The 27,063-nt window shown below is 39.1% G+C and overlaps 1 protein-coding gene across 1 annotated transcript; it reads left to right on the forward strand.

The window, feature by feature from the left end:
• Positions 1-5: 5 nt before the first annotated feature.
• On the forward strand, positions 6-21,982 carry ism1 (isthmin 1). Its single transcript, XM_069179946.1, has 6 exons — positions 6-1,248; positions 13,732-13,959; positions 16,160-16,421; positions 19,231-19,374; positions 19,866-19,955; positions 20,342-21,982. The coding sequence occupies exons 1-6, from the start codon at positions 1,108-1,110 to the stop codon at positions 20,857-20,859; spliced, it is 1,383 nt and encodes a 460-aa protein (XP_069036047.1). The 5' UTR covers positions 6-1,107; the 3' UTR covers positions 20,860-21,982.
• The last annotated feature ends 5,081 nt before the right edge of the window (positions 21,983-27,063 follow it).

Raw genomic sequence — 27,063 nt, forward strand, 5'->3', positions numbered from 1 at the left:
GCAGTCATATACAAATAGTGTGGAGTGGAGTCGTTTGCTAATACGTAGTGTAGCGCACGCCGCAGTTGTACACATACTGCGAGTAGCACACATCGACTACTTAGTTTAACCGCGTGCGGCAGGAGGGAGGAATTCCGAAACACTGAATTCTGCATTTTTCTAGATGCAGTTTGATAACAAACTGGCAGATTCAACTACGAAAGAGAAACTCTATTTCTGAAAAGTGTGCATTTTCTTTTACAAAAAAAAAGTAATTAAGGATATAAACCAGAATACTAAAACACTGATCATGCATTTACAATTTCAGTAAACTGAAATGTGCTCGAAATAACAAGGGCACGGCCGCAGGGATGAAAGAAAGAAGAGCAAGAAAATCCGATTGTACAGAAAAGGCATTACTAAAAGGCAACGAGGAATGTGGCACAGCCACAAGATGAACAGGACTGCACCTAAAATGTCGCTTGGTTGCGGGGATGTGTGAACTTTACCTGGACTCCACTGAATACCAGCCCACACGTCTTAGCTGCTTGTTACAATCACTATTGCTGTGTGTATTGAACTACCTGTGCTGCTATAGTACACCAGGAATTTTCGCTCCTATCTGGCTTCTGATTTATTTTTTTTCCCTGAACTGCTTCTAAACTAAGACAATATTAGCTGCACTTCACACAGCTTCTACTATAGCAATGTCAAAGGAACCAAAAATCATGCATAACGTATTTTAAGCGAATATAAAGGGAAATGTTTTTCTAATTCATTTTTGAAATTGCTGTTGTAAATGCTGAACGAAACGACTGAACTTTTTGAAATTGCTGGACTAAATGCTGAAAACTACGGGAATTTCGCCCCCCCCCCAAGTTACACCGCAGGTTCGGAAAACCAGCACCAATTTACTTCAGCGTCTCCCCCCCACTCCCCACACCACCACCACCACCACCTCCTTTGATTTTTCTTTAGGTTGTATTTTCTAATCCCGAAGTGGCTCCACAGTGGTGTTGCGGCTCCTCGTCCGCGGCGGATCCGGAGATCGGAGTCTCTGCAGCGGCAGGAGGCGGCGGTGGAGCCCCAGCTCCACCTCAGGGTCCCAAAACCGGCCGGGTGAAAAGGATGGTTCGGCTGGCGGCCGAGCTGTTACTATTACTGGGACTCCTTCTCCTAACGTTGCACATCACTGTGCTACGGAGCAGTCCTCTGCAACAGGGGAATGCGACGTCTTTGAACAGAGAACAGGACATCGTGCTCACGGAGGTAAGGCTCGATTCCTTTCCAATTCTTTCATCTTATCTCTTATGTCAGGTCGGTTTTATTTACAACCGTAATTGGTCATCGATTACTAGAACGGGTAATGGACTCAAACGGCTTTTGAAATTCTCGTTTCACACTATAAATGCGAGCTTTTCGTTTGGCTGTGTAACCTGATTTCGCAAAAGTCCTGTTCTTGGTATCTGAGTCTTTGCGCACCATCACCTGTGGAAGAAGATAGTTTAAACTGAAGTTAAAGTTTGTGCCAGTTTGCTCGGGTGCAGTTTTTCGCTAGGCTTACTCATCTGATGGGCAAAGGCATTGCTGCACAGTTGCAAATCCTGCGATATGTAAAAAAAAAAGTTTGTCTATCGAGTCGAATGCGGGTGCATTCGTAGTTATTATTTTTCGAAATATTCAAAGTCTGTAGTGTTGTAAGTCATTTAGCTGTCAAGGACAGAATACAGTCAAGAGTTCAGTTGGTGTACTAGTATTAACGAGATGGTACAGATATTACTATGAAACGATTGTTGTTTGATGGTCTGTTTTATTAAACGTGTAAATATAACATTTATTTTAATATCCATCACCTGAGTTACAACGGTCGAGTAGAATTATTCTTAATTGATTGAAACTGCGAATTATATAATTATATTATCCAGTAGAATCATTATGTTCTCAAATTATCTTCAAAGCGTGTTTATTACAATTGAAGACTATAAACTGCAAATCCTTAAGATTGCAAAACCACAGACCTGTAGTTTAAGTGTGACTTGAAAATATATTTTTTCTTATTTTAAAATGACTTTAATACTGTAAAGCAACAGTAAACTAATAGCGTCTTTTGAGTTAAGGTATCAAAAATGTGAAATGAGGAGTCTTTTTTCAGTGTGGGGAAAAACAGTGATAGTGATATTTTGGAAAAGGCGTGTAGAAACACCTGAAGCCAGTCATTTAATCTACATACATTTGTAGACAGCAAGCGGCTGTCACATTATCTCGTTTTGAAAATCACGGGATTACACATAGGGCAGTGAAATCGGTAGGGCAACCTTTGCTGATATTTTTTATTCAAAGCCCTATGAAAATGTGGCTTCACCGTAAAATAATTTGCACTCCCCGACTTGTTGTTTTCAGTCTTCTAAATACAATTTCAGGAATTTAGTTTTGGTTTAACTAAGAAAAATGCTCCACTGGGGGCACTGTTTGTCATGTCGCTTATTGAGAGTTGCACCTTTTTTAAAACGGTGGTTACGTGTATAACATTCAAAAAGTGTGTTTGATTTATCAAATCTTGTTGAAAGTTGGCGAAAATATAGCTGTCATCAATGATTACAGAGACTTACTCAATTATTTTCTGAATAGGAAGGAAATCTCCATCATCATAGTTCAGCACTGTGATTCCTATCTCAGTCACTGGAGCAATGTGATATTGACACATGATCAATTTCCTAAATTAATCAATGGCAATTGGCTAATGGCCTTTTTTTTTGCGGCTCATCTGAAAACATAAAAATGTTTTTTGCAAAACGATGGCTAACTTTTGTAGTAATTATGATTGTGCATTGTATAAAGAAAATAGACTTCTGTTCTCTTTTGTGTAATGTGCCATTTTAGTGATTATAAGATTCGATGGACATCTACAATTTGGAACTGCTCTGTATCCTCAGTGTATGAATGTAAGCAGTTTAAATGGCATGAAAGTTCAGCATACCCAGGCTGAAATGTGCAGACTTAATAAAAACAATGCCCAGGACACTTACCATTGCTGTAGTATTATGTAGGATTTTTTATCTGGTTTGCGTGAATGCCAAATCAAAATAATCTAAATGACAATGCGCAACATGCTGTATTGAGTCTGTTGTTTATGTGGCCAGGGTGCTGGGGATTGAATTCTGCATTATTCTGGGGAACAAGAGGGAGATAATGTCCAGGTTTAAAGGTGTGATCTTGGATGACAGAAGAAAGAATAACCATTTCATGAAGTAAAACATAGATCCAGGGAAAGTTATGCTGAATTTTAAGATGGAACCATCTTAACAGAAGTGAACAATAGATTGGCAGCCTAGTGGCTGAAAGGAATACTCTGAAAGGATACTCAACACCAGGATCAGGAAATGGCTTTGCATTGAGCTAGAGTAGGAATTGACTCTACTTTTATGTGAACCGAGCTTTGGAAATGATCCAGTAGATGCCTTTTTTTTCCTCTTAGTTTCTTCTTTCCAAACCCTTCTTTGTTGTGATTAAAGAACAGGATACGCAAATATTTAAGAATTACCTTAAATTCTAAGAGTTCCACAATAGATGAGTGAATAGTGCAGCACTGTTTGTTTTGTGAACTCAAATAATCTGGGATACTTCACAAACAGGGTTAGTTCTAAATACCACTTTGCCTCCACTTGTATTCTGCTTCCTTTCTATATGCACACACATTTCTGAAAGCTGTGATTAAGGGTGATGCATTATTTGAAACTGCATCCTCCAAGGTGTCAGACTGCAATATTCTCAAGCGTTGGTTTGCTTTCTTCTTGTGCGGTGTGCATTGAAAGAAGACGTTTTAACTAACATTTTGTCACTATTGAGCAAAAAGGTTGGTATTCATACTACTCTGTCCCATTTCTTCTTGTTTCTTTCAGCATTTCTAGCTCTTATTTTGCAGCATGGCCAAAACCACAAAATTACATTGTCGGGTCTTCATAATAAGACCAGGCATTGTATTGTAGATGTTTCCCCAGGGATTGGGGAGTAGCTAGTGACAAAAGGGGGCCAGGTCAAAGATCCTGATCAGCCCCTGGGGTGATCCACTCTGTGGTGGCAGTCCGCTGTCAACATGGCTTCATCAGTGTCACCCAAGCTTCCTGCTGATGCATCACCACGGCAGGCCTGCACACTATAAAAGTCACCCTTTGTGTGCCGAAGTGGCTGCACATTAGATATTTCATCAGGCCCTTACTTTTCCTCAGCCTTCTTCTTATGCTGCTGGATGTAGACTTGCCACATTCCTGCAGACGCCACCTCCTGCCCACCTGACCTCCGTGGTGACTGCAGTGGGTCAGGCAGAGGGAAGTAATAGCCGGCCTTCCTGGGCATTAGTTCTGAGCCTGGTGATGTAGTGGGGACCGTCTGTTTTTTCTACTGCTGTAGCAGCAATGGACTACTTTGTTGCTATTGGAGTGTGAATTCTTGTGTTGTACATTTAAAGTTCATTAATACTTGACTACTTGAAATCATTTAGTACACCTTCTTACATGTAAATCTTACCAGCTAGGAGATGTAAATGGATTTAGCTGTCTGCCGCTGTTCCCTTCCTTTCTCACATAAATAACAACATACAGTATGTAAATAAGAAAGGTAACAGATAGGAGGAGGAATGCTAGCACATCTAGCCTGTTTGGTTGCTAATAGCTAATTGATCTGAGGCTCTTATTTGTTTTTTCGAAAGAAACCAGAATATTGACTGCAACAACATGGCTGGGGAGCTTGTTCCAGTCTCCCACAACCCTTTGTATAAAGATGTGGTTCCTTCTCGATCGAAATGCCTGTTCAGCAGTTTATGTGCTAGTTTATGTAGTTTCCACTGGTGTCCTCTGTTTTGAGTTGTACTGTTCATTCTGAAGATGCCCCTCTGTAGTCTTCACTGTTATACAACAGAGTTTCAGTTCTTTCAGTCAGTACAGGACATTCCTTTAAGCCTTTGAAGTTATCTGGTTGCTATTCTCTGGACTGGTTCCAAAACAACAGTATCTTTTTTTTTTTGTAAATGTTTGTGATCAAAATTGTACACAATATTATTAATGAATTCTTATTTGTTTGTTGTACAATTTTGATGTATCATCGCTTGGTGTAAATGCTACACTTTTAAGCACACTTTTTATATACTGTTAGTCTTTTTATTGGTTTGTCACACAATAAGAGAAATCAGAAGTCAGGTTAATTAATTCTGCCTTATTAAAGAGCTGCAGTAACTGAACACCTTCCATTATGTATACTGCTATACCTGTGCAATAATCTTATGAACCTGTCATTTCATACAAATGTGACACCTAATTCTAGCCTTGCAATAGGGTCACGCCCAAGCAAACAGCAGTAGAAGCGGACGTAGGGTAAGTAACTACTACCTAAGAATTGATATCTTCTGACCACTTTCTCTGAAATTATAGGCCACACAAAACATACTACTCCCACATCTTGCTGGGTAAAAGCTACAAGGGCTTTTGAGATTGCTGTGGTGACTCCAGTGCTAAAGTGGTCCTTAAAATCCTCATTTCATACACTACTGCTTATTCAAAGTGCTATTAGCACAGACCAGCAGGAACCTGTATATCCAGGCCATATGGTTAAGGGGAGTTAGGGATCAGCAGGTTTGTGGTATGTCTGTCAAATCTCTAGTAGTCATTTTTGAAGTATTTTTAGAACACCACTGAAGTGCCCTTGTCAAACTGAAGGAATGCAATGTCAGTTGTAGCACAAGTATAAAAATATATTTTTTAGGATGACTAACACTTTATTTTGTTTGCTCAAATAGAGGTCTTACCTGCACAAATTGGGAATTGTAAAGAGGGCTTCAGTAAAGTTCTCAGCATCCATGGGGTTCCAGGAAGAGAGATGCTAACAGAAGACTTCTGTAACTTAAAACATTAATTGTTTCTGTCTTGACTGATTAAAAACAAATCACTTTCTTCAGCTGCATCTGAAGATGAGTCTGTTTACATTTCTTTCTGCACATCTGAAGAAGGACCACTGCCTGAAACAACCTGGAAGAAATTATGTTTTAATGTTTTAAACCTTGGTTAAAACACAGAATTTTTAGTCTCTTATCTGTCTGCAGAGGACGACTTTCAGGAGTCGTCATATTTAAACATTATAAATTATATTAGGAACAGCAGTTTGAAACACTTTGACACTTTATTCAGCTGTAATTTGTTTAGTCACTCAAAATAGTTGCATGTCTGACAAAACTATGTCTGGAATTTACGGAGAATGTGTCACACAGAGTAATGTATGACTGTGAGCTACAATTTTACTGTCCACCCAGTAGGAGCCTAAAAAGCATAATGAATGTGATTTATAATGGTGGTTTAGCAAAAAAGAGTCTTTGAAAGACTTCGTGCAGTTTTTTTTTTTGCACAATGCAATGGAAGATGTATGAACCCTTGACATCCAAGTAGAAAAGTATTTTATTAAATATGAAACTTTAATAGGTTTGTAGCCATAAAGGTCTGTGGTTTGTTCATGTTTCTGGTTGCCCAGCCACCATCAGTTTTTTTCCATAGTATATAAGCCTTGATCATTAAGAATTCTTGATAAAGAACTGGTTATCATGTAGTAATGGTGAAAACATAAAATGAGAATCTAACTGAACCTACCCTTTTAAGAATTTTTGAGTGGATTTTTGCTGTTCTTTTGTCAGTACAAAATGGATACAAACCCTACTTTGAATCTGGCCTTGTAGGAGTGAGGAAGGGAATGAGAGGTCTGGGCAGCCCTAAAAATACAGATCTGATCACAGTCCTTTCATTCTGCAAGCTCTTAGGTATTCTCCTTCCTGTTGGACTTCCATAACTTTCCTAAATGTTTCTGAGAAGGCTGAAAGAAGCCAGAGCTGAAAAGAGGCAGGCATGATCCTCAGAAACACTAATCTGGTACGTGAGGAAAAGAGAGAGATCATTTTTCCTTCCACCTAAGTGTCAGATTCAAAGGCATCTGCTACGATGTGTATGGTATTCATTTCCTGCTTGTGCTCCCACTGGTATGCCCCCTGAGTTGTTTCAAATTGAAAATGGAGTCATGCTCCTTTAATCAACCCTTGCAAAGTGAAAAAGGAAGGGGGGGAGGGGAGGTTCATTCATGTTTTTGAAGAAACTTCCTGGGATGTTCAGTGAAACATGATGAATAATTGCAATTCACCTTTGATCTCTCAGAATAGGAAGTTACGTTTGACATCTTATGAGGAATCAGCTGATATTAGGAGTGAGATTCAATAAGCAGTAAATGTGTTGATTGGTTTATCTACAGCGGCTGATCTCTTAGTTATACAATGGCCTGTAAAATGTTTTTCAAGTATTTCGAAAGATAAATTACAAATAGAATGGATGCATTCTTACATCTTTGACTTTGTTTGGCATGAAACAATTAATTATGAGCTATGCAGGCTCGATGAAAGACTGCTGCATCAGCATTGGTTGGATATTGAGATCAATGCTTAAAAAGATACATAATACAGTGGGGCAGCATTTGTGATGGATTTACTGTACTGAGGCAGGTGGATTAACCACACTAAATACATAGCTCCCAGTGATATTCTGGACTAAAAGTTAATAGGTGTCTTTAAATTGTCCCTGTGTTTTTGTGAGTGCCCTGTGATGGCCTTGTGTTCAGTCACTGCCTTGTTCTTGATGCTTCTGGATTGCCGTGTCCCTTTGCATTTCAGTAAACCATTTTCTTTGTATTATTCCTACCAGGAATAATGTTCAGTAGTGCTTTAATGCAGTGATTCATTGAAGGTAAGAACTCAAATTCACAGGCATGATGTTAACATTGTTACAAAAAATAAACTGAATTAGTAATCTTAGCTGCCTGGTTAAACTTTCTAAAATGGTTTAAGTTATATATTATAGAAATGTTTGATTTTGAGTAAATTTTTGCAACCTTACTGCATTCCAGAATACAATAATTGTTTATTGACATTTATATACAGTATTTGCAGATTATCCACTATCTTATTTTTTCTGTTAATGTACAGTATTTGGTATCAGACACTTGTGCTTTAACATGGTTTCCATTTCTGTACTGCCATATACAACACACTTCTAATGTGGTTTAAACACCATCTTCCAGCAGAGTTTGATTATAACACAATAGTGTCATTATTTGACTTTTATCTCACATTCTTAGTCATTGTAAAGGCCTTGTACAATACAAAATAACATCTGTATCTGCTTGAATGAATAACAAACTGCAGGCAAGACCTACATAAAAAAGAACTCTGCTTTTCTACCATGACTGTCTGCTGGTCCAGGCTAGAATCTCACTTGGACCTTAAGGCGAATCAGGAATGACCGAAACCTTCTTTCAACATCTAAAGTAGCAGACATATCGCACTGCAATGGGAGTCCTCCAGCCTGGTCTCGTGTGTTTGTGCTGAAATACTGCTGAGCGACAGCATTCGGCATCAGCACACATGCTTGGGGTGCCTTTTCACTAATTAGCAAATATGAGCAGAAGTTTCAGATGGTTTCAGGAGCAACATGGGGGAAATTGACTGTCCCTCTGTACATTGGTAAGGAGCCGACACCCAGAAACGCACAGATTGGTAGACATAAGGGTTAAATTAATTCATGTGGGTTTTAGCTGATAATGTTGGGAAAAGACTGTTACCTTATGTGTTCAGAAAACCAGTGAGCAGATGAGGATTTCCTTTCTTAAATGTTGACTGCCAATTGTAACAAAAAAAAATTGTGTTCAAAGTGTCCTGATGTGCTTTTTAGGGCAGTACACCATCATATTTTGAGATTGTCTGGTTGCTGAATATGGGATTGAGAAGATTATGCATTGCAGATGGTCAGCAGTCCTACCAGTTGGAAATCTGCTGTGAAATACATAAAAGGCACTCTACCGTATATTACATTTGTCCCTGTGTGCAGTCATGTCAGACATTTTGTCCCATTCAAGAATAATTTCTGTTACCCCTGTAATATATAGTTATATTTTTAGAATTCATATAAAATCCATATTTAACTTTTTATCGTTGATGTTTTTGTGGAGTTTAAAAAAACATGCAATGGGACTTCAACGGTGCAAAACCTGCATTTATATGTCCGCGTGAGAAGCATTCATTAGGGACTTTTCAACTAGAGACATCAAGTATCCTTTTGCATGCTGACCAAAGGAGACTACTGCAAACTGGTAATTTCTAAGGAAATTATTGCTTTTATCAGTAAATGCAGCCTTTATGAAATGAAGGACCATGACATTGACTGGAAACAGACCAAATGCCAATAGGCTCCATAACACGTTTCTCTCATAGCTAGGTAAGTGCACCTCTGCTCTAACTTGAATAATTCAATCCTTTCATTCTTGGGTATCTGCCAGTTCGGTCTGGTTATCCATTTCTTGGCCTTTGTCTGATTATTCATTTTTACACACAGCTGTTTAGACAAGTAACTTTTTTTCTGTAGTGTTTTCTTCTGAAATATTGATGACATTGTAGTAATCAAACATGCAGACTTTGCATGCACAATAGAACAATCTTAGACACAATTGTCTTAAGACTCTTTGCCCTGTAAATAAGGTTGTGCTTCTCCCTTAGCTGCACAGGGATGCTTTTCTGAACCTTTAACATTTTTTCCATCTGATCCACAAAAAAGAATAAGATATGGCCAAAGCAGCTGCTACAAGTAGATTTAATGGAAAGGTAAATCTAAGGCTTGATGACTCCAGTTCCAAAAGGAGCCTAGATTGCCTGGCAAATGATGAAACAGATGTTTTAGTAGAGATGTTTATGGAGATTGTCAGTTCTTAACCTTGAAAGTGAACCATGCTGTTAGTATTTTTCCAAGAGATGGGGAGTGTGAAAGATGAGTTAAAATTGAGCATGAAAAGATCAAACATGCTTTGGAAAGGCTAAGGTTGCAGCCTCAAAGCCAAAGGTAATTTAAAGCCAATTTTTAAAAAGGCTAGGATAAAAGAACTCTATTATGAAAGGTGTCTTTTTTTAGGAAAATCTATACCAAAATATCAGCGAGGTAGCATGCTAGTGGTCAGAGCTTGCTGGCCCAGTTCTGTTAACGGTTTGGCCATTAATCAGACAGTGTTTTGAAAACTTAACTTAGTCTTTTGTGACTGAATCCCTCTCTAAAGCAGCTTTAATCCTCATGCAATGAATTACTGTACACTTGTGGTATCAGTTAGCAGACCTAGGAAATCCTATCTCTCAGAGAGTGTTTGTCTGTCGAGTCATGCATTCATTCTTGTTATATGATGCACATGAAACTGCAATAGCCCACTGGCATTTATTCAGAAAGGTTCAGAGTTTAATTCCTTTGTAAAATGAAATAAAAAGTATTTCCTTAGGATTTAAGTAAGAACCTTGTATTTGTCGGGTTTCGCTGTGCAGGACAAGCAGCAAAAGAGGCTGCAGAAAGAGAGGAGCTGTTGGTGTGTAATTACACGTACACATTCCTCATGGGACCAGAGATTAGGAAGGGGTTATCACGTGAGGATCTGAATCCTTGCAGCAAATACATTTGGAAAATGGTTCCTGCTGGCACAGTGTAGTATTGTAAGGTGGTGAATCTCTGTAATCTGTTTATTAAAATGACATACTTCCCTTGGTATGCCATATCCTGTTTATTTCCCCTCCATAATTGCTGCCTAAATCAATGGGCTTATTGTGGTTGTTGGCTCTAAAGCCATGAAGATTGCTACATTTGATTTTTTTCTTCCTTTTCTAGTAACACCCAATGTTGTACAGGGCTATCTCATGATGCATTAAGAATTTGAGGCAGGAAACGCTATGTACTTTGCAATACTACTAGGCACTTGTGAGCATGGGTCTGCTATGAGTGCCACAGTACAGAAGGCCCAGAGTTTCAAAGGACTGTGACACATTTACATTTCTAGTGCAACAAAAGGCCACATTCTTAAAAAAAAAAAACATTAACAGGTATTATGTGAACAAATACTGCATTTTAAATCAAATACTTCAAACTCCTATAGAGATGCAAATCTGATTCACAGACAAAGCACAAGGTTATCAGTTAAAATTGTATATTCTGTCCTGGTTTTGGTTATGTTTTATTGCGCAACCTGTTGCACAAATGAATAACAAATTTATAATCTTCTATGCTGGAATTGCTATTAGTCATCTATTCTATTGTCATTTCCCACATTGTGGTACCTGGCAGGGCAGGATGTGCAGCTTAGTTCATGGCGTTTTTCAAACCCATTTTCCATTACAGAGTAAGGAAATCTCAAAAGCAACTTTACTGAAAAAAGAAGCAAAATCGATACAATTGAGAAGGAAACATGAATTGAATATTAAACAAATGTGAAAAGAACATCCCACCAACACCAGTAGTACTTAACCTGTCTACATAAGGTAGAAACATGGTACAGTATGCTGGGATTTGCATGTTTTATCTCTTATAATGTGACATTTAAAATAAATGTCAAATGTGTTTTAGCTCCTCGATAATAATGACTTTCCCTCCAATTTATGTATGCATAATTTGTAGTGGATCATATGTGTGATTTCTGTATAATATTTTAGTAGTAGTTCTTTTAAGCATCATTTCATAGTCATATGTCTCCATGTTAAGCAGGAATGTTCCTTCATCTTGGTTTTTTGTGCAATCCTGCAGCTTTTCTGGAAGACTGACATTTCATTCAGCAGCTATGAATGAAAGTGGTTTTTACATGTAGACATTTACAATCCACCCACAAAACACGGCACTGTTTTTAGACCAAATTGTCTAAAGGAAATTCTACCTTGTCTTCTAGAGGACATTTTAGTGAGGGTGGAGTCAGTTTAAATTTATGAGTAGCTATAAACCAATTTGACACTTCGTCTGTGGTAAACTGACGCACTTCTGTGATGTATAGCTGCATTGCATTTTGGTTCAATTATAACCATAAAAAAGACAAAATAAAAAAATACATGATTGATAGTCTACTTTCATCTTATTGTCTACCACACAAACACAGAGGATTATTGACTCATTATAACTGTCTGTCCAATTGCAACTAATTATGCCTTCTGCATTACTTTCTCTAGAAGCAGATGCTTTGGCAATCCTACGGACATATCTACAGTACAATGCTTGACAGACCTAGAGTCTCTCACTGTCAGGAAAACAAAAACATTATTGGTGTGCTGCCTGTTTAGGCTAATTGATTGCGTTTTAAATCTTGTTCAAACTTACTTTTGATGAACACTGTATGTTTTGAGAATCACATTGTATTTCTGGGTGCCGTCATAGCCTGATGCATTTTTTGCGGAGAGGCAGGCCTTCATTGTAAAAGGACACATGCCAATCTGACCACATTTATGTGTTAAAAGATTGACAAACAATAGCAACGTTTCCAATGAATCTGTAAAGATGGATAATTTGATGTACCTAATCCAGCTAATGGCTGTAGCTAATAGTGTTCGAAGGGTAGATTATTCATAGCATTTAGGAACCTGCAAGGAGTTATGGGGTGTGAATGAATCTAAACTTGTTTTAATCTTCCATTTTGTTATTCTGGCTGGAAGCAAGGGATGTACAGTATGGCCCTGTTTTTAATGTAGGTCTTCACTGGTTATTTGACGCCGACACCACTTTGCAAAAAGTTTGCTTTCTTTTTTCATAAGGATGAAGTCTCGGATTGATTATTTGCCCCTTAGGGGGTGATTTATTGTGCTGTTCTTTTTACTGCATCTTTAGAATGTCTTGATTTGAAGAACAATTGATTGATGTTCTTCAGTTGATTGATGGGACTAAATCTTTATGACTACGGCACAGTACAGGCTAGCTTCAGATCTGGCCTCTCGAGCTATTGAAGCAACGTCTTGTTCCCTTAGGAATATGTGAGCATTTTTTGTACAAGTGTTGTTGTTCTTTTATTTTTTCTCTGTGACACAAAAAACATTATTTCCATCACTTATCAAATCTGCTAGTTCTTAAAATTGTTCTTAATCCAATTTCACATTGCTTTTGTTTTCAAATGTTTTTCAAGTCTATTCAAGTGCCACCGTGACTAGAATTTGAGTGATACTGTAACTATCTTCTAATATGTATGAGAAATCTTGGCAGATTTAGGTATCAATTTTAATGGCTTTTTTTACTTACTTTAGAATAGAGAAGACTGAACCTCTGTAGCTGGTTTTATTCTGTGATGCATTGGGCAAAACAGTAATTGGGCTGGATAGTGGTCCCTTTATCAGCCTACTTGCATAGATACTGCATCAGGTGAACATTAAATGGTCGACTTAAGGATTTAATTTGGGGCACATATCCCCATTCTGTCCTGATAAAGTAATATTTTAATTCTGCTATTGTCCTCTTCTGGGAGACATTATTGACTTATATCCTTAAACTCTCAATACAACAGCAATTGCTTACACTTATATACAGTAGCACTCTTCTGGAAACTACAAAGCGCTTTACAGATAATGGGGAGTCCCATCCACAACCAGTGTGTAGCCCCCACTGGGATGAGGAGATGGAAGCCAAAATACCCCAGTACGCTCCCCACACACCAGCTGTCAGTGGGGAGGAGAAGTCAGAAGTGGTGAAGAAGTCATTTCATAGATGGGGTCTATTAGGAGGCCATGATTGGTTAGAAGGTCAAGAGGAAATTTGGACAAGACACCTGGGTATCTCCTCAAACTCTCTTACATCCATAAATGGAGGATCTGTATCCTTATGAATTCCTTACCGTGAACAGTGTTTGAAGAGGCACTTGTAATAGTAGGACCATTAATATTCCTTTCCCCCCTCTCCTCAGAACAATCTAAATGATGGCGGCAGCTCTTCCACTCACCACTCTTCTGGGGAGAGACACGGCCATCCTGAGCACCGGGCTGCACATAGACCGCTCCCCAAACACCGCTCCTCACAGGACAACACAGGGTCCTCCATACAGAGGGATGGGCCTGGGTCATTCTTGCTGGACCTCCACAACTTCCCTGACCTCTCCAAGGCAGACATAAATGGGCAGAACCCCAACATTCAGGTAACACCTTTCTCTTTCTCCTCTGATATTCCTGCTCTCTGTTATTCTCTATTGGGGTTTCTCTCTTCCCATTGCTAGCCACTCGACTGTGTTCTGATTTTACGGCGTTTGAGGGCCACTCAGCACAGTGAAGCTACAGTGTAGAATGAAAATCTCTACAACACACTAGTCACCGAATAAAAAGAATGTGGTTTCAGGGGATTCAACACAGTTAAAAAAGCTCATATTCTGCAGTGCTGTTTCCAAATTCTGAGTCATTAGATAAGTTGAATACTCAAACGATTGATACAAGATGTGCCTTTGATTTTTTTAGAGTATATCTTGTGATTCCATAGTTAAATGGATGTTTTTAGAGCTTTATTAAAAGCCCACTGCATGGCTAAAACAAATAGTACTTGAGTGTGTATTGCACATAAAAGCGAACAGGAAGAGATCTTTGCCTGCATAGCCCACCCTTGCTGGCCAAGCCCACTAGGCAGCTGCTTTGCAACCAGGAAGGAGCCTAATGCACTGTTGCACACCATTAATTCTTTTCACTGGGATCCTTTTCAATGCACTAAGCTAATAACCCACACTAGATTCTTGCTTCACTAAGTTCAACTTTAGAGTGAGGTTCATTTGCACTGCTTTCATTTTAAAAGTTTGCCTTTGCACTTGTAATTTACAGTTTTCTATTTTTTTTCCGGACTTAATAGTTTCTTCATCAACATCAGGTTGTCGGGGTTCTTACTGAATTCAAGCACAGTAAACTGAGTAATATATTCTTGATCACAGAGCTCTTATTTAATTGTGTTTTAAGGAATAAAGATTATTTCTGACAGGAAAAGCAAGGGACTACATTCTCCTCCATGTGCTTCACTAGGGAAATAAAGCATTAAGTAAAGCCAAGTGTAATGTCATGGTCTTATTTCTACAAAAAAATGAACCAAGAGTTTCTTTATATTTTGAAGCCCATAATTTACTTAAAGCTTTGTCATAAGTGATATTATGAGTGATATGGGAAGATCATTCTATGTGATGGCTCAGTGATTACACAAAATTCAGTACTTTGGGTTTCCTTTTTTGTTAGGGGAGATCAAGGTGTTTTAAAATATTAAATGTGTGAGGAAACCATGAGTTACACCATAAATAAAAGCTGTTCTTGCAGCTGTCCCATCATTGTATACGGGCAACTGTAAGACCTCATCACTTTCTCTAAGGAAATCAATGAATGTAGATGCGGGACATAATGGTGTTTAAAAGTCTTGGCTTGATAAAAACGCCAGAAAAATATGAACCTACACTAAATAAGGTTTTAAGAAAAGTTATTTATGTGGGGAAAAATACTGAAACCATATCTTCATACTGTATATTGAATTAGATATTGCTTTGGTTCTCAGTGGACCAAGACCCCAGATTTATAGAAGATGAAATTTAAAATGAGTGAGTTCATAAACATGTCAAGATGTGGCCATTTGTGAAGGGCTGACATTCAGTTGTTTCTGGTTGAAAGTTAGATCTTTGATCTTTGTTTCATCTGGTCTGCTGGAGTTTATAACTGACTTGCTTTGAACTTGACAATAAGGTGTAGAGGTCTAATCCAGGGACTGCCGTTTATATGCAGATGCACAGTATATAAATCACTTCATCTGGGAGGCACATGTTTAATGCAATAAGATCATAAACTACTGTTCTGCAGATTATGGTGATTCAGGGAGTGTCATTTCAAATAGCTTTGAAGGAAAGATTAAATGACAGCTGATGTTATCATGTTTACTGCAATCTACTTACATATCTCTGTGCATTTACAGATAATAATAAAAATAATAAATAATAATTATAGATATATAGCTGATAGCTTGCATATAGCTTGCATTTATAGATATAGCTGATTACCTGGTTTCAATAGATCATGGTTTATTTCCTATAACAGGCCACACAGAAAATTCCAGCACAACATTCAAACTACAGGTTTCACAAAAAAATGTTTTTTGGAATGATTTACAAAAAATTAAACTTTTGCACATTTAAAACGTTAAACACCTCTGTTTTTTAATGGTTGAAACCATTGTAAGACAAAGGAGGGTAACCTGCCTAAAGACTCACGTTTGTCCAATGTGCTGTATAAAGAAATATATAGGAGAAAGGTTGTGTTGTCTGCTTTTCAAAGAAACATTGCAAGACATAGACAACATAGCGGTGTCGTGTTGTTGGGATGCAGGTCACAATCGAGGTGGTGGACGCGGCGGAAGAGGAGCCTGACAAGGAGCTGCAGAAGGAGAACAAGTCCAGCTGGCCTTCGCCCAGCTGGAGGAACTGGTGGCAGCTCTCCACCTCCACGGCTCGCCATGGCGACAGCCAGCAGGAGTACACCTATGATGCCAACACGGATGACAGCAACTTCCTGAAGCCCCTGAGCGACTGGGACCGACGAGGAGGGCCCAGCCAGAGGAGTTTTGAGGCCAAGGCGCAGGCAGAGTATGGTGCGTTCACAACGCAGGCCCCACTGGAGGCCTTTGAGCTGAGCTGTTGTGCTTGTTAACAAACAGCTAGACGGGCTGAATGGCATCCGTGTGTTTGGAATGGTTTTTATGTTCTTACACTGTGGTTAATGACATGACAATCAATTTATAGTTAACACAAAAGTGAATATGGTCTACTTGCTGCTTGAAGAAGTTAATGTTGATCCTCTGGCCTGTTTAAGAACTCAAACTAGCAAGTCATTTCATTCTACGAGGATGAAAACAGATGTTACGCACCTGCATATTTAGAAAAAACAGGAGAGGATCATCCTTCCATTTTCTAACCGCTTTATCCAATTCAGGGTCACGGGGAAGCATGGGCATAAGACAGAGACAGGATACATCCTGGACGGGACAGCAGACACAAAGACACAGACACGCTCGCACCAGGGCCATTTAACCCACCAGTATGTCCTCCCACCAGTATGTGGGAGGAAACCAGCGCACCCGGAGGAAACTCATATATATGTAGTTTATATATATGTCATATAATTATATGTCATATAATTATTTTCCATTGAACAGTCACACATTTTCGCATAAGGATACATATTGTGTTAATGTAAAAGAATGTGAGCTACCTATTAAACGCCTTCTTACAATGTCTCAACATGTCTGAACCACTCGTTCTTTCATAAGCAAACTACAGACACTGTAAAGAGCTGTCTGTCTGTTATTCCTCACTGACTCAAATTTGGGTTCCGGCCTTTAGAATTATTTCCGCTTGCCTAATGTGGGTGATCTATAATCTGATCCATATTATTCTCCAGAGTAAAAAAAATAAAGCAGTTATGAGAAATAACTTTTGGAGGCATATCAGAATTCAGCAGTTCTGGGCTGTGAGAAGATTAAATGACTTAGCTGTGTGATTTCCTTTGTTATTTCTTGAGCTGAAAGGAAATCGTGTGTGCAGATTGTACACAGCAGGTACTTGTGCACATCACAAGACCTGCACATGGTTTGATACAGTGTGATAGATGGTTAATTGATCACAGTCGTGTGACGGTGTTACCTTAGCAGGAGCTAAAAAAGGTGGCTGAGAGTACTTTGCTTGAATATGCCCAATACAAATATCCCATTTGCCATACGTAAAACACACTATTTTTCAATTAAATAGTCCATTAGCTGAAATGTGAACAATACCTTTTCTACTGTATTTACTTTGCTATTTATTAAATACTCTATATTTCAGCTTTCAGTATTGCAAAAAAGTGCAGTTTATTTTCTAGGTGGGATTGTCTTGTTTTGTGATTTTGTTTTGCAAGAAGTTGAAAATACAAAAAAAAAACAACAGAGGTAAAGGACAGATTTCTCTATGTAACAGAGTATTATGACAAGGATTCCAGTTATCAGCAGTGAACCATTAGGGAGGAAAAAACTTACATGGAGAACTTCAGCTTCACTAATAGTTGTTTTGCAGTGAAACTATTTGAATTTATAGAGTGTTTTTACTGGTCCACTGGACCTTTTAATAAGCTCATTATGGATAAGACAATTAAGAATAGTTCTGGTTCCCAGATTGTATTGTAAAGCAGTATGTGAGGAGCTTTCACTTGCCCATGAGAGGTGGGAGATGAGTGTGTATTATTTAGTTGAGATTTAAATCAATGAATATCTTATTGCAAAAAATGTCTCCTTAGGTTTTGGTAACAGCAGATTTTAAGAAATGGAATTCACACTCATCGGTGCTCATTGATATAACAGGGCAATGTAGTCTGTCTTTTTTTCATTTTTCTACAAAGTAGGTCAGTGTTATTTGGGACTGAGACAAGCAAAGCAGTATTGAATTTCAGTGAAATTCTGTGGATAAAACAAAAAAAGTCCTTTGTATTTTGGCTACACTGGAAACGTGTTTAACAGGGTCTTTGTTGAACTCTTCAGAGCATTGTTGTTGGTGATACAGTAGGTGTTTTCCTGTCATGAATGCATACAGTGAATAAAATAACATCAGACATCAGCATAAGGCTAAAAACAGACATGAGACTGTAACTGTGGTTGAGCTGGGCCAAATCTGAAGTTTTTATGTGAGCTGCTATGTATTTGTATAATGAACCTGAGCGATTACAGCTGCATCAGAAAAGCTGTTTTTGTAGCTGCTAGATAGATACAGTAGTAGTCTCCAGAACACACCCCCGCACCAAAGCAATTTTACATCTTGGATATAAAGCTTTTAAACTTGTCCGGCTGTGAACAGTGAAAGAACAACTACAGACATAGTACTTAAACAGCTGAGGCACATCGTGGAGTGAAACAAAACTTCTGAAAACACACCTCTTCCAGACTCATTCTCAAGTCATGCGTGAGGGATGATTTATCTCCACGGTCCCCTTTTTTAATACGCCCTCTCTTCCGCACTTTGGTAACACAGACAAAACCGGGGATATTGCGCAAATGCGCAGGCTTCTGCTTTTACAAGGAAATATTTTGTGGTTTACAGGGACGTAGCTGACTAATAAAGCCTAGCCCTCCACCACTGGAGATTTACAGCTGAAGATTCCCAGCTGCCCAAAGCTCTGGGAGAGCAGTTTTAGTTTTGTTGCTGCTGCTGGTGGTGGTGGTGGTGGTGGTGGTTAAGAAGAAGAAAATGTGCACTGTGGGCCCATGCAATGCCCCACGTGTAAAAGCCATTTATAGAGGCATGCTAATGGCAAGCTGGCGGCTGGCCTAGGCTGCAGGTACCAATAACATATGGCCCCAATTAATGTTGCAGTGGAATTGCTGGCAGCCGGCTGACTCTCCCTCCTCTCCTCTGTTGTTTCCTGGTGTCCAGATTACATTGACGGGGAGGGGGACTGGAGTTCCTGGTCAGCGTGCAGCGTCACCTGTGGAAATGGGAACCAGAAGCGCACGCGGTCCTGTGGGTACGCCTGCACAGCCACAGAGTCCCGCACCTGCGACATGCCCAACTGCCCAGGTCAGTCAGCCCCCGAGGCCGTTTTTCTGCACTGCCGGGGAAAAAAAGTGAACTCATAAAAACTTTCTAAAGGGCAAAAAAACCCCACTTTATTTCCAGAGCCAAATTAGTTAACCACTTCACCTGAAATGAATACTTGCTGGAGAAAATCAGCTTGATCTCTGCTTTACTCTCTGCTGTGCACATGTTCAGGAGTGTTTAAAAAAATGTTGGGGGAACATTTACTTGTGTCTTTTCTTCAGCCCCCAAGGAAATCTTGTTTGGGAACATGCTCATTCCAGAAGGCACAAAATACACAAGACATGTAAAGGCTTCATTTCCCATTATTACTGGGAAATTACTGCAGCTCACAGAGCATCGATGATACAAACCCTGTTTGGAAAAAAAAAAACGTTTCCTTGGATTCTAAAATGACACTGTTTAGATCTAATGTTATCCATCCTTCTAAAGGACTGTATTTTCATCTTGCGCATCATTGTTTGTGGCCCCAGGGATTGAAGATACCTTCAGAACTGCAGCGACAGAAGTCAGTCTTCTAGCAGGAACCGATGACTTCAATGCCACTGAGCTGTTTGGTGTTGGTAAGTTTTCTTTATGAAAGAAAACTTTATTTCTCTTGGTTTTATGGATGGTTTTACTCTGTACTACTGCTAAGGAGCTGAGGGTTGACTGTCTTTTTAAAACAGATGTTTGTGTCATTTTTAACAGGACACAATGAGAATCCCGACTATTTCTTGTCATTTAGATGTACAGTTAATTTCCTTAACCTAATTAATGTATTGAAATGAATTAAGCAATCTAGGGGAGCAGCTCCACCTATATACAGTATGTCATGCTCTGAAACTGAATCTCTGTTCTTCATCTGACTTCAGCAATGAGGGAGAACTCACAATGAAACAAAGCATTCCAAGTGTTCTTTTATTGTGTGACCCATAAAACTGCTTGACTGTGACCTAATGCCTTCCAGATACTGACAGCTGCGAGAGATGGATGAACTGTAAAAGTGAATTCTTGAAGAAGTACATGCTGAAAGTGGCCAACGACCTTCCCAGCTGCCCCTGCGCCTACCCTACGGAGGTGGCCTATTCCACTGCTGACCTCTACGACCGAGGCATGCGGAAAGAGTTCCGCTGGAAGGACGCCAGCGGCCCCAAAGAGAAGCTGGAAATCTACAAGCCCACCGCCCGCTACTGCATCCGCTCCATGCTGACCTTCGAGAGCACCACGCTGGCCGCCCAGCACTGTTGCTACGACGACACCATGAAGCTCATCACCAGGGGCAAAGGGGCGGGCACGCCGAACCTCATCAGCACCGAGTTTTCGGCCGACCTCCATTACAAGGTGGACATACTGCCCTGGATTATCTGCAAAGGGGACTGGAGCCGCTACAATGAGGCAAGACCTCCGAACAACGGTCAGAGGTGTGAGGAAAACCCTTCTGACGAGGACTACTACAAACAGTTCCAGGAGGCCCGGGAATTCTAATGCAGTGCTCGCTGATGTTTTTATCCAGGAGGGAAAAAAATTGAATCTCGCGGCTGTGCAACCACTTTATCTTCCTTTTGTTGGACAAGGTTTAACAAAAAAAAAGCTCTATATTTGCAGGACTTCTGCTTAACATCTCTGACACAGACTTAATTATTCAGGGTGCAAGAGAGGCATAGCAGATTCCTATATGTTATCCTGTATAATTTAAATTCCTCTCCAGAAGTACAAAGGGCAGTTCTGTGTGCCGCAGTGATAACAGCAAAGTACAGTTAGGGTCTTTATATTCTAATATCATAAATCTTTCAACACTATTCACAGTAAAACTGTTGAGATTTTTTTTTTGGGGGGGGGAAATGAGTCTTGTCTAATCTGTCATTCAGTGTTGGGTCTTCAAAGGAAGGGACCGTTAATTTCTGTTGCACAAAGAAAAGAGAAAAAAACTCCTAGAAGACTTTTTTTCTGATGGCAATTTTTAGTTCCATCTGCACAGTGCAATCATAAGTTGGAACAATTACTAGGCACAAGGACAAATGGAGCTAAACCACCGGGGACTTGGCAGCTTGGTGATGTTTCACTTGTAGTAGAGACTGAGGCAAGTGCATTGTGCTTGAAGAGAAATATATCTGCCTGTTCCTTAAAATGCAGACAATCAAAGGGAATAATATACTTGCATGCCTAAACAAAATATGTGGCACACAGACCACGAGTTTCAAAACATTTTCTGTGAATAGAAATTATTTACAGGGACTCACACCATAAACAAAGGAAGTGGCACTTTTGTATGTAAAGAGCTTGAACTATCCCCCACATTTGCTTGGGTATAATATTCAGGTTCACATCTAAACTTATTAGCCAGTTTATTTAGCATGCACCAAATTCTACAAATAATTCTACAGTGTCCTACTGTTGTTGTTTTTTTTGTTCTGGTACTGACAGCTCTTTTTGATGTTGAAAAAGGTCTGCATTATTTTTGTAAAGTATTTATTGAGTTGTAGCAATATCCCAAACATTGGGAGTTCTTATGTGGTCAGTGTTTGGTATAAACAAAAAGGGATGCGTGCATACGAATGTACCATGGGACCTCTGGGAATAAATAAAATCATAAATGAAATTTATAAAAGACGTTTTTTTTTCTGCTTTCACTTCAAGGGAGTGGTTGATTTTCAATTACATCTAAGAGTAGCCAGATGAGAGAATTCTGTAGAGCAGATGTTGAAAAGACAGATGTTTCCACTATCTGTATAGCTTCACTGCTAATATTTTCTAATGTTTTCCACAGCTGATTGTTTCAGAAATGAAGAAACGGGTAGTGACTCACCTGCATTAGCAGCTTTTGAGACTCCATAAGTGATCTCTAATACTTTCTCAACTATCAGTATTCAAACATTTTGTCATGCCAGTCTATAAGACAACAGAAATACTTATTAAAACGTATTTCAATGCATGATTGTATTTTACAATGTCAGTTTATAGTGAAAAGTATCTTTTACTTACTTTGCTCTGCTCTTTTTAAATACTAACAAGATCGAATGATGAACTATTGAGTCCAAAATAAATTCTCAAAAGTGAACTGGACAACTGAAACTGAGAAGAAAACATCCCTAACGAATTTAGTTGAAGACATTGCAATAATTCAACACATTACAGCTCTTTTTAAATACAAAATAGTAAAAGTTACTACGTCTCAAAAGGATACTCATCCTTCTGTGTGTCACAGTTTTAAATTAGTATGCTGTAAGCATTGAAATTAAAATCCTGTATTGTCAACCTGCAACACTTGCCTCAACTCACAACATTAAAACTATTTGAAGAGGAGATTATATATTAAAAAATGCCTTGGAAGTGAAACTAAAATTATGTACAGTGCCCAAACTTATCACAAATTTCACACCCTTGTGAGAGTTTTATAACTCTAATCTCTCTGGGACATATGTAATGAATTCTAAATCTTTTCAATTAGATCTGCTAAAAACAATGGGCAAAATTTCCCACCTGCATTCCAGTCATGGCCTCCTAATAATCCCCCTCTCCGAAATGGCTTCATTACTCTGCTCTCCTCCCCCACTGATATCTGATGTGTGGTGAGCGTTCTGGCGCACTATGGCTGCCGTTGCATCATCCAGGTGGGGCTGCACACTGGTGGGGGTGGAGGGAAGTCCCCATTACCTGTAAAGGGCTTTTAGTGGAGTGTCCAGAAAAGCACTATATAAGTTTAATAATAACTATTATTTTCACAGTCATTTCTTCGACATGTCATAGACATCTCAAACTTTTAGAGAAGATGGCACATTAGCCCCATCTATTGATACATAAAAATGCAGTGCTCTTTTTGTACATGATCTATTGGGCTGCATTTGGACTCATGATGTTTGATTACATGTTTATTACTACAGTTAATCTCTTAGTAAGTCCCTTAATTTTTTTTAACCAGAAAAGGACATTTCTAGGATTGCAAATTTCGCTTTTTTAAGAACCTACAGTTCAGAACAATTATAAACAAGAGGAAGCCATTCAGCCCATCTTGCCTAAGTGGCAGTTAGCAGCTAATTGATTTGCGGATTTTATCCAGCTTTTGCTTGAAGGAAACCGGGATATCGGCTTCAATAACATGGCTGGGAAGCTCGTTCCATACTCCCACAACCCTTGAGAGCAATACAACAGTTTAAAATCCTCTAATTACTCATACATTTGCAACGTACATACAGTAGATTATTGCAAGTGTATGAAATAGGATTTTGCAAAACTCCTTAAATATTTAATCATGGGTTTTAGGTATTTATCAAACTGTTTAGGGATTTCATAAAATCCCTGGTTAATTTTTTAGGGATTTAATGAAATCCCTGGTTTCAATTCTTACTTTAACATGTATAACTTCATAACAAGATGGCACTGAATCATAAAGTTTCAACTCAATCCATTATGATGTGCTAAAAATAAAGTAGAATAAAGTAGAAATAGGAAGTCTTGCTAAAATGTGCATTAATTCTATTTTTAATAAAACTTCTGAAGCTACAGTATTGCACAAGATTCCTGCAGTGTTCTATTGTGTGTGGAAGTGCTACAGTCCTTTTGATTTTGTTGTGCAATACTTTCCTTTTTCAAACACAGCTCTATTTCTTAGTTCCCTGCACATATGCGTTCTGAATTCCTTCTTTAATTTTTCAGGGTACACACACATGTGACTCAGAGGTGCTAAGAACAAAGAGCTGTCAGAAAGTATGAACACATACTTTTCTTCTTTTCAGTGAACGATTCCTGCAGGAAACAGACTAAGTAAACAAGCCCCTTTCTGAAGAGATGACTTTTCTTATGTCCCTTTATTTAGAACCATTATTTCCGGCACTTCATTTACAATGTATCCTTCAGCATACAGGCACCAGCATGCACACAGAAGCCAGAAAATATCTCTGCAAAGTAACAGCAGACTATAATGGGAATTTTGGACCCGGGCTTTTTGTGAACCGTCTTTTAAACATGTCGAAATGGTTTATCATTCCCCTTGTGCTTTTCACCCTTATTATCCTGTTTCCTTTCTGAAACTATAACACCTGGCAATAACTGGACACACAGTACAATCCCTACCACAGATATCGTGGTGCCAATACTTCACCAGATATAACTGACCCCAACCCCCAGAGATGAAACTATTTTTTACATTGCCAAATTTATCTACAATAGTTTATCTACAATTTATCTAATGTTATTGTAGTCCAATGTTTAAAATAGGAGTTGTTTTAGATCCTCCTAATCACAGTCTCTAGTGGATAAAAGGAAATGACTAGCAAAGGTAATTAACAGATCACTAAGGGCCACATTCTTCACTCTCAATTGGCCGTTGTCAGTAATGGGACAAAAACACTAAGGCTCAAGTTAAAAATTTGACCCTCTCGCCAGTTGCAAATTCCAGACTGACGGCTTGATCATGTCTGTTTGCAGTAAGGTCGTTACATCTAAGCTAATCAAAAATGTAGTTGCTGAACACTGGATATGGTATCTACCATTGGTGGTTGGGATAAAGGTTTGATTTAATTCAGGCCTCAATCATTTTAAGGTATTGACGTAACCACCATTAACCCTTTCTGTATAACTGGTTCATTAAAAGCTAAGGTAGTATAATAAACAGAAAAAACAGTTAATTTAAAAGATAACATTATTCTACAGGCTTGGCAGGGAGGAGTAAGACATTGGTCCAGAATAAAAACCTGTAAAATGTGTTTTTACAATGCCTTTTAAGTTTAGAACTAATCCTGTTCCTGATCATCTCCAAGAGGCACCACATCCTTAGAAATAAGACTACAGTTTCCAAGACTAAAGAACAACTGATCTTTATCTAATCAGACAGTCTGCTTGTGAAGCCAGGCAGATCAAAGGAAGGTGCTTTTATTTAGCAATATGTCAAGTTAAAAAGAGTGTGGCGGCAGACCAACGATCTGGGCAGGCTCCACACTACTTCTGTGCGGGCAGCTCAAGCTGGGCCTCTTGTCCTTACTTAACTATGGTCTCCGCAAGATGAACAACCTCATTCCTCTGCTTTTGTGAATCAAACAAACAGGACCAAGTGAAAGTTTTAGAATATGCAGAGTATCCCACTTAGGCAATCTTTCTTTTGGTTTTATGTTAAAGATCACCTTAATAGTTTTGTTTTCAATCACTAAAAGCCATACATGATCAGTTGCATTTGTATTTTCTGATGTACCACATGTTAAAGCTTATGCATGAATAATCAAAAATTGTATTACTATAATTGTATCTTTGAGCACGTGGTATGTTTTATGCCGCATGTACAATGTGAAAGGGTTAGAAGTACAATCCTTCGGGCTCAATGGCTTCACTATATCACTATATCCTTGTGGTTAACTGGAAGACATTATGTGATATTTCACTAAAATTTAAAATTATGAAGGGATTGTCTAGATCGATTATTAAACTGGAAAGGTAATGTAGTGCACTTTATGAAATTATGGTGAACCAATGTGGCGTAATGAAACCTGCGCTCCATCAACCATGACGTCCATACGAAATGTATTACTGTCATGGAGCAAGAACATGGAAAGCTGATCAGCCAGCCCGACATCACCGGGTTCAACCATAATACTCTGTACTTTCACTTCACTTGCTTAAGTCTGATGCAGCTGAAGTCGGTTGAGGTTTTGACCACAGACATGTAACTTCCGCTTGCCGTCGTGTTTACTCCCAAATACATAACATCTGATATTAAACCCGGCATCAAGATGGAAACATGGAAACTGGTAGGAAAACCATCCTCTGGGATTTACAAGTCTGACGTGGTAGATAACCTATTCTTACTGTCAGTATGTATTACGATTACCCAGTTCATGGCATGACTTGCCACTCTTGCCCATCACACAAGTACCCCCCCCCCCCCCCCCAAAAAAAAAGAGCGTACCATTTTGTGGAGTATGTCAACGACAGCAACACAAGTCTCGTCTTTTGACACGGCGCAGATGTGGCAGCAATTTTTAGATCCCTCTGCCTCTTTATGGGTGGTGTAGCACATTTCAGGAAGTCTCTAACCGCAATGCCACAGGGCCGCCATTGCATGGGAGACGTAATTAAAAGGCTGCTTTACATCTTGTAATCTGAAATAGTTGACCCGGCTCTCAGGGTCATCAGTTAGACTGCCGGCATCACTCCGTGTTTGCTGCCAGTTGGGAGAGTTTGGAAGTGGAAGCCAAAAAACGAACTTGGAGCACAGCTGAACAAATAGGTTAAGTGGCTGCTGTGCAATGAGAAAGAGAACTGTTAACTCTTCTGCAGCCTCTCGCATCAAATCTCGAGAAGGCTCTTCACCTGTCCCCATGTCACATGTCACATTCCTTTTAATAAAGCCGATTGGCAGTGATGTCAGCCTGGCAGCAATCAAGACTACAGATTACTAATGGTAATAATTAACATCATCATAAACAAGTCAATTACAGTAGCTTCTGGAATTCCTTAGTTTTATAAGCAAGAGGAAGAAACACAGGGCTGGAACAGTTTCTAATTGGAACTAACCCAATGGTTTCCTGTTCTTTCCACTGATCTGGATTGGTTGAATCTGTACAAATAAGCATGCATAGAGCCCAACAACAAATCTTCCCTAGGCGTGACCTAGTGAAGAAGCACAGAACAGACAAATGCGTCTTTAGATTTCAAGCACAACCCCGACTGCCTCTGGTCCTGCCTTTTCTTTTCAATGAA

Source organism: Lepisosteus oculatus, chromosome 17 (genome assembly GCF_040954835.1).
Source record: "Lepisosteus oculatus isolate fLepOcu1 chromosome 17, fLepOcu1.hap2, whole genome shotgun sequence".
Classification (NCBI taxonomy): Eukaryota; Metazoa; Chordata; class Actinopteri; order Semionotiformes; family Lepisosteidae; genus Lepisosteus; species Lepisosteus oculatus.